Source organism: Anoplopoma fimbria, chromosome 24, assembly GCF_027596085.1.
Source record: "Anoplopoma fimbria isolate UVic2021 breed Golden Eagle Sablefish chromosome 24, Afim_UVic_2022, whole genome shotgun sequence".
Lineage (NCBI taxonomy): Eukaryota > Metazoa > Chordata > Actinopteri > Perciformes > Anoplopomatidae > Anoplopoma > Anoplopoma fimbria.
The window spans coordinates 12,124,511-12,138,650 of NC_072472.1; the positions used below are offsets into that span (position 1 = coordinate 12,124,511).

The 14,140-nt window shown below is 41.7% G+C and overlaps 1 protein-coding gene across 2 annotated transcripts; it reads right to left on the minus strand.

Moving 5' to 3' along the window:
- Positions 1-1,032: 1,032 nt before the first annotated feature.
- slc43a2b (solute carrier family 43 member 2b) lies at positions 1,033-13,087 on the minus strand. 2 transcript variants are annotated; one of them, XM_054626594.1, is made up of 15 exons: positions 13,042-13,087; positions 11,751-12,064; positions 9,438-9,732; positions 9,251-9,306; positions 9,056-9,132; positions 6,212-6,304; positions 5,751-5,884; positions 5,052-5,248; positions 4,804-4,947; positions 4,617-4,634; positions 3,877-4,009; positions 3,565-3,697; positions 3,060-3,133; positions 2,809-2,932; positions 1,033-2,716 (listed from the first exon to the last, which is right to left on the minus strand). In XM_054626594.1, the coding sequence occupies exons 2-15, from the start codon at positions 11,908-11,910 to the stop codon at positions 2,555-2,557; spliced, it is 1,800 nt and encodes a 599-aa protein (XP_054482569.1). In that variant the 5' UTR covers positions 11,911-12,064; positions 13,042-13,087; the 3' UTR covers positions 1,033-2,554. The 2 variants fall into 2 exon arrangements, with proteins under 2 accessions (XP_054482569.1, XP_054482570.1); XM_054626595.1 differs by lacking the exon at positions 4,617-4,634.
- Between the last annotated feature and the right edge of the window lie 1,053 nt (positions 13,088-14,140).

The window sequence follows — 14,140 nt, forward strand, 5'->3', positions numbered from 1 at the left end:
CATACTGTTATTGGCCCACTACTTGCTTCTCAGTGACTTTATAGGGCAGTGGTCTCATGTTGCCTTATTGAACTGTGTGCCTGAACAAACCACAGGGGTCGGTCAGCCAACAAACATTTGCAGCAGCAGCACCAGCAGCAGCAGCACCAGGCCAGCAGAGCTCCTGGAGCCACTGTCCCTGATGTGAGTGACATTCTCAGGTGACAGGATAGTTATCTGCTGCAGTGGTGCCAGATGGTAGACTGCAGTGTTGACAGACTTGGTAAAAACCAGACATGTAGTGAGAATGTGTCGGGAACATCTGGTGGAAAATCAGAATTACTCTGAGTGAGAAATCTTACCTCTGAACAAGCTTCCTGGGGGACATGGAGTCAGGAGACACCCTGTTCTTACAGTAAACGCTGTTTTTAAAGCAGATTAGCCTTTGGTATGCGGTTAATTTCTGGATAAATATAACAAAAAATATGGAGATATACAGGAGTGTGTGTGTTGAAAGGATAAATCAGTCTCAGTGTCTATATCTTTGTAGGTTTGGTTTAAATGTTTGTTGATTGAGTTTCTTTGTCAGTGTGTTTGAACAATCAGTAAAAAGAGACTATTATTCTGATGCAATTAGGCCTAAAATAGGCAGAAATGTTCCACTTGTTTCTTCATCAAATGTGGTGGCCCTCAATGAATGATGCCAATACTGACCTCTGTTGGTTGGTTACACAACAACCTAAAACTCCATCTGCTGCCTCAGTGTTCCATATTTGTTTTACACCATTTCTAAATCACAAATTTCTAAAGGCTACTGTTGTCTTCACAAACCTGAATTTCAAATTAAAAGCCTACCTATGAACCGTTAACTTTTTCAATGGGCTTACTCCTGAATTTTGTATTTAGACTTTCAGAAACAGAAAAAAAGTAATGCATCCTTCTGGGTTAAGATCTGTTATAATGTCATACCACTAAGAATTGGAGTGTTACATTACTGCAACCAGGTAAGAATTACACAAATACAGACACACAAGGTAATTTAATGTAGCCCGTTGAGCAGTGAAATAAAATATGAACAAGATTGACCCCTTAAAGACATCAACTCATTTTTATTAACTCCCCCAAATCCTTCCATTTTCAAAAAGGTACGCCTGCACAACAAAAACATCTCTACATCACCTTTAGCTGTAGAAGAAAGAGCTCTATGCAAACAACAGTATACGATCAGACATATGAAGCGTTGTCAGCACAGCATGGTTTAAATACGTGATGAAAAGTGAGCGTCAAATGAAATAAATACACGTAAGAAGAGACGGGGAGCCAAAAATGGTACCATTTGTCGAGAGGCATCGGGAGAGAAGTGCTGAAATGAGCTGTGAAATGTGTGTGGAATTTACTTGAAAGGAGTTAACAGGGTATAAAGTGCTGAACAGTAGGTGAAGGATGATGATTTTATGGATAGGCTTAATGGAGAACATGATGGGGAGACTGTTTTCACTGATATGTGTAATACTCAAATCTTCTCTGTTACATGAAAGTATATTCACAAGGCAACCCTGGTAAACTTACCATATAAAAAGAAAAACTAAAGAAAGCAGGAAATAAAATAAATACTCGTACTCATGAACGTACATGAACATTTTGCTTTTACCAAAACATATCGCAGTTTGTTTGACATCCCTCTTTCATAATACAGCCCCAAATATACCGACATTAATCAATACTACAGTATATTCTAGGCTACAGCCGTTTTAGACTATAATAAGATGTTAGCCTGGTAAAAAAAAAGAAAACAATCCAGCCCCATAGTTAATCATAATGAGTCTCTTTAAAACATCAGCAATACGTTTCTTTTCTCCTCCCTGTCGCTCATTAATGCCATGTAGTCCACACTTACCTTAAACCATCTATCAAAAAAATCCAGCTGATGAATAGACCTATAGCACCATGTTATGGGATTTACAATCAGAATGATATAAAGTCAACATATTAGACAAAAAGACTCATAATAATGGAATAATTCACTAATAATGGTGAGGTCATTTTTGAGGGGTGACGTTAAGCAGTCTTGCTGCTGTCACAGGGAGGATGCTCATGAGCTAAACAAACTCTCCTTTTCTGTTCATTTGGGGAATATTAAAGCAGTCTTATGTGGAACGAAGCTGCACTGATGTGCTGCTCAGAGGGGAGGGAATGAAAAGAGAAGTCAGAGGATTTGGGGGGATTGCAGAGTGCTCATGCCTCTTTCCTTTCACAGTCTTTCCTCTTGTTTTTTCTTTTTCCCTCCACATTTCACTTTCGTCCTTAGCGACGGTCCAGCTGACTCGTTTCTGTGACCACGGCAGCATCAGTTTATCTTGGTTCAGATACGGAAATAATTACACTGCAGTCCGTTTGTGTGTGTACTCAATGGGGATCTATAGCTACACCGTAGGTTTTAAATGTTATATTCTAAATTGATAAGATTTCAGTTGTCCTACATGCGTATGTATGCATGTATTATTGGATTGCAAATTTTCCAAGTAAATGATCTTTCTTCATCCTGTGTTATCCATTTCTCTGCATTGACTTTTCTCTAGACGTAGGCCTCAGGGATGTCAGAGCCGTTGATTTTGATGTAGATCTTAGCGTTGTCCTCCCTTTGCTGTTGCTGTCTGTTGAGCGTCCGTCTGTAGCAGATCAGGTAGAGAGGCAGCAAAAATCCCAGCATACTGAGACCAAAGAGTCCAATATTGACCTGAGGGATAACACCAGAATTAGCCACGTCCGTTGGTTTAATTTGTGAGCGTTTTTTTGTGAGTGTGTGTGTATGTGTGTGTGCATTCATACCCAGAATGGGTCTCCCTGCAAGGGTCCCATCATAGCCAGAAACAGGGGTTGCTGCAGTAGAGCAAACACAGCACTGACCAGGGACTGCATGCCCGTTAGACTGCCAAACTGTGAGGAGGGATACCTGCAGAGAAAGAAGCAGTACATTTAGATAATCTGTTTGAAGCTGCATCCACATACAGGAGATGAAGATGATGATGATGATGATATTTGTGTGGGTGGTGTAAGGTTAGAAGCACGTTGAGACTTACACAGCAGCATAGAGGCCGCCAACCGCTGAGTGAATAAATCCTCTAACCACAGTGTGTAAGACAAATGACACAATCTGTGAAAAAAGAAGAAAGTAGAAGAGATCAATACTCATAATCATTAAGGTCAATTCAGTCAGTCGGTTTATGGAGGTCTTAAAGGAATAGTTAGATAGACTGGATACAGGTGAAAACAACAAGCCTGCCTCTGTCAAAAGGGCCCTTCTAAAACTCATGTCTTGTTTGTTTAATCTGTATCCAGTGCATGCTAAACTACAATTGCTGTCTCCTGGTGAGCAGAGTCCAGCTAGCTATTTACCTGTTTCCCATTGCTACATTAATGCTAAGGTAACGCTACATTAACAGTATTTAGAAGTCATTGTCAAACAAATAATTATTAACACCTCAAATGAACAAATAGGGTTTTAAAATGATAGAAAGTCAGTTGTTTCGCTGAAGCACTTTGAAGGCCTGTTTGCGTCTATGACAGCTGAAGAGGACCACTCACCTGCAGGGGGAGATTGGGCACCAGACAAGTGATCCCAAATCCCACTAAAAGGATGTTTGTGAGGAGGAATGCTCGCAAGGCATTGGTCACCTTCTGTGTTTTTTTGTCTCTGCGCTTAATCTTTGTCTCCCCCCTTGTGGATGAAATCAGAAAGAGAGGTCAGAATATATACAGGCATTAGTATCACAACTCTATTTCACAATAAAGGTTAGTTTCTTGGTTGTATTCGTCACAAAGACATTGCATTGCAACAATGTCTGAAGCTATAAATGGAAGGGATTTAAGGGCAGTCTAAGGCACAAGTTGACTCACTTGCTGCAGGGCTCCTTTTCTTCCTCTCCCTCATCACACTCCTTCAGCTTCCAGTCCATGATCTGACCAATCACAGGAGTGGTCATCAAGCAAAGCAGCTGCATTATACCGAAGATGGAGGAGTACAGACCCACTGAGAGAAGGGTCAGAAAGGTTTTTTAAAAAATGTACAATGAATATTACACATTGAGAACAAATAAGAAAGGGGAGGTTGTTAGAGGAACGACTAAAAATATGACAGATATTAAGGGTTCAGGACCGTTTTCTACCTGGTAAATGATTATGACGGGACAGTTAATTATTAGTTTCGAACAACAGTGGATATGGAGAAAAAAGCTGTTCAAAAGTCAATTTCTTGCCATTGTGAGGGGATTTATTGCCAGGGGTGTAATGAAAAATGAAAAGTGAGTCATGTGAAACGGCTAATATCGTATGATGTATGCTCTCTGCTGGTGCTGAGGGGCAAAGATAGTTAATGAGTACAACTAATGGTACCTGCTGGTTTCAGGTTAAAGCTGAATGACAGCTGAAGGACTCTGTTATTGACATGGACAACGGGCAATGTCAAACAAAGGTGAAATGAAATAACAGCACAAGCTATGAAAGAGCAAGCGTGTAGTGTTGGTGGATTTAGTACAGTATGGCAAACCTACACAAGACTAGAGGTTCTAATCCTAGTGAGCTTGAGAGTTAATAATCTAATGAGTCAGTGATCTACTGATACAAGCTTTTATTCTTACCGACTTCCATTCTTTCCACTGGAAATTAAATTAAAACACTCGTAAGTCCAGCTGCTTTAAGTAATGAAGTACAGAATACAACAACTTGATTCAAGGAAACAAAAATAAAACAATCAACCAAGTTTTCATATTTTTTCTATGCAAACAAGACGGAAAGGCACACAAAACAAAACACAGAGCCACTGACCTGTGTTGAGGTCTCCATCACTGAGCGCCTCCAGCACGCTGTTCATGGCTCCCATGTAGAACAAGAGACGGAGCTGAGTTACAGACATGGTCACCAGACTGAGCATGAAGATCGGGCTGATGATGGTTTTCAAGAAAGACTGGGCTGCAGGGGAGAAACAGGAACACATAAGAGGTAAACAACACGCAGTAGAGTTAGAAACTCAAAAAAGAGAGGGTCAAAGAGGGGTTTTAGTTCTGCGCTCTTACACTCTTCTTTTGTCTTGCACTCCACTTCCAGGTCCATAGTGGAGAGGCAGAGCTTGTGTCCGTCCTTAGTCGCCAGCTCCTTCTGCTTCAGGCTGTTGCCCACACTTAGGCGACGTCCCACTGTGGTCACTTGACGATAGAACTGCTTCCCTGTGATTTTATGGTCGAAGCCCAGCCAGCTGAACTTGATCTTCACACTGAGAAAGTAGAGGAGGATGAGGGGATGGAAAGAATAAAAGAGCATGGGATTAGAGGAAAATGTTTGAGTATCAACAGAGGTAGGTGACAAGGGAGAAGTTCATGGACAACTAGAAATGTGTAAAAAATGACAAAAAGTAATTATGATTAACAGATAATTGTGACATACAGAAAACATGCATGCCCTTCGTGAAAGTATTTGGCTGAACAAGCAAGTCAAAAGTGTAATGCTAATTTACAAGAATTTTCCACAGTGATGAGTACAGTTGACAAGTGTGATCATCAGCAGATAGACTTTAACCTGCAGCAACAGCCTACACTGCACATTTTGCACATATTACATAATTACTTGTCAAACAGTGTCAGTGGCGTTGAGTACTCCATATACTTTGGAACACATAGTTTACTAGCATTTTTTTATAAGTGAGCATACAAATGTACATGTGGGACTTCTACTGTCGATTGTGTCTGTACTCCACTGTGTGTATTTGTGGTACTAACGTGTAGTCCATGTCTTCTGGTCCTGGGAACGGCTCCAGTGGCCAGTTGAAGAAGCAATTCAAGAACACCAGTCCAGCACAGGCAGCCCACACCACCAGGATGGTAATGAATGATATACCAAGGTCGTAGATCACCTGTGGGCATCAAAACATGACCAATAAATACAAAATACAGACGAGAAAAACAAACAGCTGAAATCAGAATTCAATTGAAGGAGTGTATGCTTCTGCTAAGGCTACGCAATCCTCCAAATATTTTGGCTAAGAGTAGACGCTAAATGTGGCTGCACATTGCATTCAAGAGGTAAGGCAGTTTCCACAAAACACAAGAATATGGCAAACAATTCTAGGAAAGCAGTATGGAATGACAAAGAAAAAGATTTATAGTGGGAGAGGTGAAAGAAACTGGTTACATATAGTGTCAGTACTGGTGTGTAGATGTGTGCAGACAGTGTTTATTACCTTGACACCAGGGAAGGTGACAGCGGAGGAGGCATAGGAGCCAATCATCAGGGCGATGAAGGTGGAACGGAGGTCTCCAAACATGCTAGGGAGCTAGAGGGAAAGACAAAGAGACAGGAAAAGAGACATCATCAAAACCCGTTCCTTTTGTACTCTAGAAGTTATTGCATAAACTATAAGAAAAATGAGAGATATTCCATTGTGTATATAAGTATAAAGGCTAAACCATCCTCTGCCAAGATCATGGTGAATCTCAACTGCAGTGTAGCTGCTAGAGGACAGATTGGGGACACTATGAGGATGGTGCTTTTTGACACCGGGGTCAAAGTGGACAGTGGGAACCCAATTAGCAAGCAGACATCAGAGAAACTAAAACACAGCAAAGTGACATGGAACACGAGCAAAAGCAATATCAAACCAGCATCACATAACACACACAGCTGTCCACCACACGACATAAACGCAGCGGTGCCCAGATGGGGTGACAGAGGTGAGGAGACATTTTCTCTATCTTTCACATGCTTTACTCCTGTTTGAGGACAGTGAAAAGAGAGCTGAGAGAGGGAAAACAGGAGAGACAGTGGGTGGCAAAACATCCAAATACAAAGGCATTCACAAGCTGTTCGGTTTTCAACAGACTGAACAACAACAAGCACATCCAATTACATAAGACTGGGGGAAGCTGAGAAAGAGGTATGTGTTTGTGTGTGTACTAAATTGAGCATTGATTATGCATATTGAAGCGCTGAGTATTTCATAGCTGTCTCACCAAGAGCATTTAGAAAAAGTGCTCTTTTTTAAACATAACAGATACATTAGCGTCAGCTGGATAAACCTGAAGGAGAAAGGGGACCTGACAACCGCTGAGGGCAGCTGAGTATTACCCAACACCTGTCAGCTGAGACTAAATGCCTGTATGGTGCAGTCATGATCAAAGAGTCAAGGAGCAACATAGAGGCTAATTATTAACCCAACACTGAGTATTTCTAGTACTGTATATATCAGGTTGTGGGGGAGATGGAGTGAAAGCTGGTTTCAGGGGGAGATGTGGTTTAACACACATACTCTGGGGGCCTCCAATACAAAAGAGCAAACAGAGAGCCCTACATTATGGTTTTACTACATCACTGACATTCAGGCCAGTGGCAACAACGAATGATGGATTTAGGTTGATTTCCACTTAGAAGATGTACATCACAGCAAAGGGACGTTTATTGGGAGATTTACTGGAATAGAGGCCCTCTCTAGTGAACAGCATCACTATGGTACGGCCCAGGACTCCTGTGTGAGACACCTTAACACTGAACTGATGACAAGGGGAGGGAACAGTGAGATCAAGAAGAGCAGGGAAAGAATGTAAATTAATGGTGAGGGGTTGATCCTGTTATTCCTAAAGAGCATCAGTTGTTTTTCCTTGTGTATGTCTGGTTCTGTGGCTCAATCTTAAAGAGCAACTCCACTGATTTTACACATTACATTACATTACATTACAGTCATTTAGCAGACGCTTTTATCCAAAGCGACTTACAATCAGTAGTATATTACATATCATTCACCCATTCACACACTGATGACAGGCTACCATGCAAGGTGCCACCATCAGACTCTAACTAACATTCATGCAACATCCAGTCCACACCGATGGCAAGCCTTCGGGAGCAACTTGGGGTTAAGTGTCTTGCCCAAGGACACATCGACTGCCGAAGCTGGGTATCGAACCACCGACCCTCTGATTGGAGAACTGCCTTGCTCTCCACTACGCCACAGCCGCCCCGTATCACATCAAAAACTGTTTTAGGTAGTACAACTGTGTATGTAAAAATAAGTTGTATAAAGCCTTTAATTGCTCCAATAGGAGCTGCACAAAATCCGTTGTGGCTGAAGACTACATGAATGCAAAATAAAATCTGGGGGTGTGGAGTTAGAAAGAACTGAGCATCTTCATCTCTGCTTGAGCCTAGTAGCTCGAATTATACATCTCGACTAAACTGTCGAGATGACTGACTAAAGGGCTCAAGTTTGCATTGTGGGTAATGTAGGCTTGAGGTTTAAACAAGGAAGAAGAATGATTAGAATAAAAAAGATGATATCTCTGGTCCTGCTGCATCAATGGTGATACTTTTTAATAAAATTCTGACAATGTTATAGGAATGCAATACTCTTTTAAATTCCCTGTAAACAGATAATGAACCCTATAGGGCAAAGCATAGGAGCATAGCAAAAAATAATAATGGGAGATTCTGATATCTTCATGATTATTTTTGTGATTGTAAATATTTCTTCTTTTATACGATGTGAAAACTGCAAGTTAGAGCTGCTGTACAGTAGCTCTACCCTGCAGCCTCATTATTCACTTTAGACAGGGATGCTGCATTGCTACTTTTGTTTGAGTGCATTAGTTTGCAAATATGAATTTATGTGATGAGTTTCCTTTTTGTGTATGTACATCACAGTGTGCGCATGTGTTTGTGTAAAAAGAGAAAGAAAGAGAGATGAGCAGCTGCAACTGCCAACTGTTGCTGTGATGTTCTTGCTGAAGCACAATAATTGATGCAGCAGAAAGTGATAATGAACCATTAAATAACCCCCCTCTCCCAATAAACCCTCCTCATCCCCCTCCTGCTAGGAACACAGAGTCCAGTGTCAGAAGCCAAAAAAACAGAATTCCCGACAAGAGGGGAGGGAGAGTGTGGGCAGGAAATGAGCCAGCAAACAGTTATAACAGAGCACTAACAGCAGAACAAAGACCTATGAAGCTAGAAAATATACATCTCGACAAACATTAAGCAGTGGACGCAAAGTCTCTGCAGCAGGAGAAGAACACGTTACCGTGCACAAACTTACTGTGAGAGAGGTGAAGGTCATGCACATGCCCCCAAATCCGTTGAAAGTCAAGGCAATGAAGATAAGGACAGAGAGTTCTGCAAATGACACAGATGTTAGCTCATGACTGGCTCTGTCAACAACCAAACTACTGTACATTGTTTAAAATACAGTTTAAAAAAAAGGTAGACATGGGAACTGTTCAGGGCAACTCACCATTTGGATTGTGGGCTCCATAAGCAATGAGTAGACAGGACAGGCAGAAACACGTGCTGGAAATAAATGATAATGACAATTTAAGTTGCAGCCCATCTCTTTTTTGCTTCTTAAAAGAGTGTGAAATAATATTCACAGAATTGAAAAGAAAAAGCATTAAAGGTGGATTCTTCTCTCTTTTGTTTACCTGCCCAGCAGTCGAAGTTTGCGAGGCCCATATTTGTCCATGACGATCCCCAAAGGCAGCGTGATGGCCGAGAGCAGGAAGGAGCCCACCGTAAACGCCAGGTTCAGCATCTCATCCTGTTCTTTACAAATCAGCCAGCCGTTCATCCTCAGGGGCCCATCCATAGGGACCAGGGGCCTCATCTCCACTCCGTCTCCCAGACCAACCACGCCACTCTCGCTTTCATAGTAATCAGCATAGTCATCGGGTGTGGACGTTGCTAGGGGTTGGGACAGATTGTAGCTGGAACGGTTGCCTGAACAACATGATGAAATAAGGTAAATGATGAGGGGTTATATACATTTTGGAGTATGACAAAAAGAAGCCAAGACAAGGCAGTTGTGTAAGTATAACTCTGCAAGTCTAATTTAATTTGACTGGTATTTAAAAAACAAAATCCATAAAGGTTGAGTGGCGTGAGTAATCACATGATTGTGTTAAGTTTGCGTTCAGCTGGGTGCTTCTGTAGATGGTTTCATTTATGGGGACCCGTGTCTCTTCTTGGCACACAGATGAAATATTGAGGTGGCCATTCTGCCTATTCACAGGGTCCTGATAAGTAATAAACACATCGTGGCTACATGTGCACTGAACATGTGCTTGTTATAACTAGAACCCTATGTGTTGCATCATATCAGGGGCAGACGCATAAAAGCATTGGAGACAAAAAGCATTGGAGACAAAAAGCCAACTGTCCTTGACTGAGATGGTATTTGGAACTTTATCAGTAAGTTACAAAGCCACGGAAAAATGTCACTGGCAATAAACTTCACATTATAATCAGAACCTGAATGAAGATAAAGGTGCAAAAGTCCAGGTAAAGTCCATGTGAGGGAGAAAGAGAAGCGGCAGGGTGTTGCAAAAGGAACAGATTGTGACAGCCTTTGTTTCTCTTTCATAGTGACTCATGACCACTAACCTACCCACATAACGCTACCCACATAAGCTTTACCCATTCCTCAAATATGTCTGCTGCATGTGCAAAAAAGCCTAATCTACGCTGCATCATCATCATCTTTTTTTATCCGCCAACTTGTTTTTACTGCAGCTCCCCCACCATTGGTCAGATTTATACTTTTCATCACTTTTCTATCAGTCTTCTCCTCCCTCCCGGTCCTTTATCAGTGGACTTTCAACATCCACTGGTCATAAAATATGTCCTTCTATCACATGTCACATGCCTGAAAAGAGCTGAGCTGGTGCTGCGGCCTGCTCCCTCTTACATCATAAGAGCGAGATAAGACCGCCTCGAAGCTCTCCAGGAAGTCACATGAAGTCCTGGATCCTCATTTGATAATTCAGCAGTGAGTCTGCTTCCGCGTCGACACTCATTACAGCTGACATGACTGTAATTATCCTTGAGTAATTAAAGGTCATGGTCAAATGTTACTACTAGTGATGCTGAATAAGCTAAAAGATCCAACAAGAAAAAGTGAATCATTTAAAAAATGAAGATTAATAGGAAGACTGTAGGAGTTGGAAATACATCCTTCTACAAATCACTTATCACAGATAATTGTGTAAACTCCCAAGGAGATGGGGTGGCCATTAGTGAGAGGAACTAATAGTTTAGTGTCTGGACAAGGAGCACGACACAGTGTCACGAGAGGTCAAAAAGATAAGTGTGGCCTGATTCCTCTCTCACATTCCCTTTTTGCTTACTCTCGTCTTTAAGACCTGACTGGGGCCATTGTGTGTATCAATTCCACCTTTGTACTTAAAAACACAAAGCACCTGCCTGATTTTGCTCAAAGTGAGCGGCGAGGGGGAAAAGAGTAGACGGAGGGGCAATGGCAAGAGGACAACTGATCCAGTCCGTCATCGGTTTATCAGATTCCTCTCAATCGGTCTGCTGCAGTGTCCTCTATTTAGTTTGGAGCCGCTGAGAGTTAAAGCTCTCAAAGGGGCAAGAATAAAGATGCACTGGAGCTTTATACTCTTTAACTTTGGACCGCTTTGTCAGCTTGCAAACCCTGCTCTCTCTTTAATTTAACTGATCAGGTTTCATCCCTAAACATGTATTCTTCCCAGAGAATGGACAAGGTTAAAAAAAAAAGGCAACAGTGTCTAGTTACTTCTATTGAACAAAAATGTGCATTACAGGAGGAAACAGTTCAGAATTATAACCCCATGAAGACAGATGTTCAAGAGTATTTGCTTTTCCTAATGAGCAAATTCTACACCATCAAGGCAAATTAAGGCAAAGTTATAAAAGGTATAATGGAACAAATGACAAATATGTATCAGGACAGAAATTCAACAGTTGTGACTCACCCTCTTCGTTGCAAAGGTAAGAGTAGAAGCCTTCTGACTTGAGCATGATGAGGAGCGATCCCCATCCAAGCAGCACGGCGGAGAAGAGCAAATTCTCAATGATAGAAGTCACCGCCATCCACCAGCGCCTGGCGAACGCGGTGGCCAGGGTCGGAGGCATGGTTGAGGGATTTAAAATAGGCAGCGAGAGGGGAAAAGAAGCAGAGGAGAGAAATGTAGAGAGGAGATCCAGAGGGACCACAGAGAGAGGAAAGAAAAGCCCAGAGAGAGCCTCCCTGACTGATGCTCAGGAAGAAGGATCCCTGATCACTTATCTGTGAAGAGAAAGGCACAAGAGGAGGAGGGGAGGTTTTATAGTTAGCCTATCACTGTAGTTACTGAAGAACAGGAAGGTTCAGTTTTTTTTATAAGATCACAAGATAAAAGCAGTCAACTTTGAACCTAACTGAAGATAACTGAGGGAATGAACCTGCGATATCATATCAACACATGCTCTTTGTTCCATAACTTTTTTGATTATTTGAATGTCTCTCCCTTCTCATTAAAAACAAAGGAGAAGTAATGGCAGCTTCTCACAACGAATGGCGAATTATTAACTGTACCGCTAGTGCAAAGACCATAACATCACTCTGCTTCAGGCAGGGACAGAGATCTTACATCACATTGACGGCACTAAAGCATCCGTGGTGGCATCACATTGATTCTGCTGTTTGTTCAAAAAAGGCAAACTGGTCTAAACTGGACTCTGAGAGAAAAATGGGGCTCTCTCCCTGCTCCCTCACACCGCGGCCCCTCTGTCTCTCTACTCAACAACTAAAATGTCTAAGGCCCATCCAACCGCAACCTTCCACTGCAATTACTGTGGTGCATCCAAAACATAAAGGAGCTGCCAGACAAACCATTAACAAATCAGCTCTCACAGCCAACCTCTCTCTCTCTCTCTCTCTCTCTCTCTCACACACACACACACACACACACACACACACACACACACACACACACACACACACACACACACACACACACACACACACACACACACACTACTGTACATGCACCCACACACAATCTGCTCCACCCTTATGATAAAAGTAGTTGCATAGTTGGCTGTAGATCTCAGGGGAAAAAAAGATAAGCTAGAGAGCATACTTAAATCAGGGATAGCCTCTTGTTGTATATCTGTTATCTCATTTAATTAAATGACATAATTCTACAATGCAATTCAATAAAAAAAATGTTTTTATAATAATCAGGTATATAACATGTGCAGGCAAAATACAAACTGTCTTACCTCTCCAGGCTGTAAGCAGCACCATCAAACTCCAACCAACCTGCTGAACTCGGGTTGGCTTTAAATGACCAGTTGTCTGTTATATATGGAGGGGTCTTCACGTGGCGCCTCCTACTGACCATTGGCTGCCTGATGCCCGCACACCGGCCAACCAGCGCTCGGGAACATTTTGATATATCGTTATTAATAGGGTCTTGCATGGGAGTCAGTTCTTAGACCTTTGGACAATATTGGATTTAATGGTATATCAAAGACAAAAGTCTGTATTAATAAGAATGCCATATACTAGTTTGATTTGATCAAAGTCATTGTGCAATGGGAAAGCGCTCTGGGTGAGTGGGAAAAAAAAAAAGAATCAAGACAAACAAAGTCTGGTTGAAAAACATAATGGATTTCTGTAGATAAGGGTGCGTGGTGGCTATCAATAGTTGTCTGGATCAATAACGGCTATTGAAAGGGAACAGGAGGAAGACTGGGACGGGAACTCCCTTATTTTGTTTCAGTTGCGTAAAGTGTTTACTGTGTGCGGTGTTTACCAATATGATCTGCTGAGGTTGAAGTCTGCACACACACACACACACACACACACACACACACACACACACACACACACACACACACACACACACACACACACGCACACACACATTCACACACACATCGTACATCAATTAGGTCGTGTCTGGGTCCTAATGTGACGCTGCATTATTATTTAAACGTGCCTCAGTCGTTTCTCAACATCTGGCGCAGTTGAATGTGTAATGCCTCATCGACATGATGCCAATTTGCATGATCAATAATGCGCCTGCTGACTGTCGTAAACACAGGAACTCTCAACTGATATGAAGTTTTTTTTTGTTTTTTTTTCCATTGTTCAATTGCTCTGCACCGTAGACGTTATTTATTTAAACGTGTGTACTGATTTTCAGTTTTACAGATACATTCAATGCAAATTATATCTTTCTTTTTTTTTATGTTTTACAGACAAAAGATTGAAAGGACAAAAGAAAAATGAATAAATAACTGGCAGAGGATTAAAAAAACAACCAAAACACACACAATAATAAGAATTGATTATCCAAAAAAACAACCAAAACAC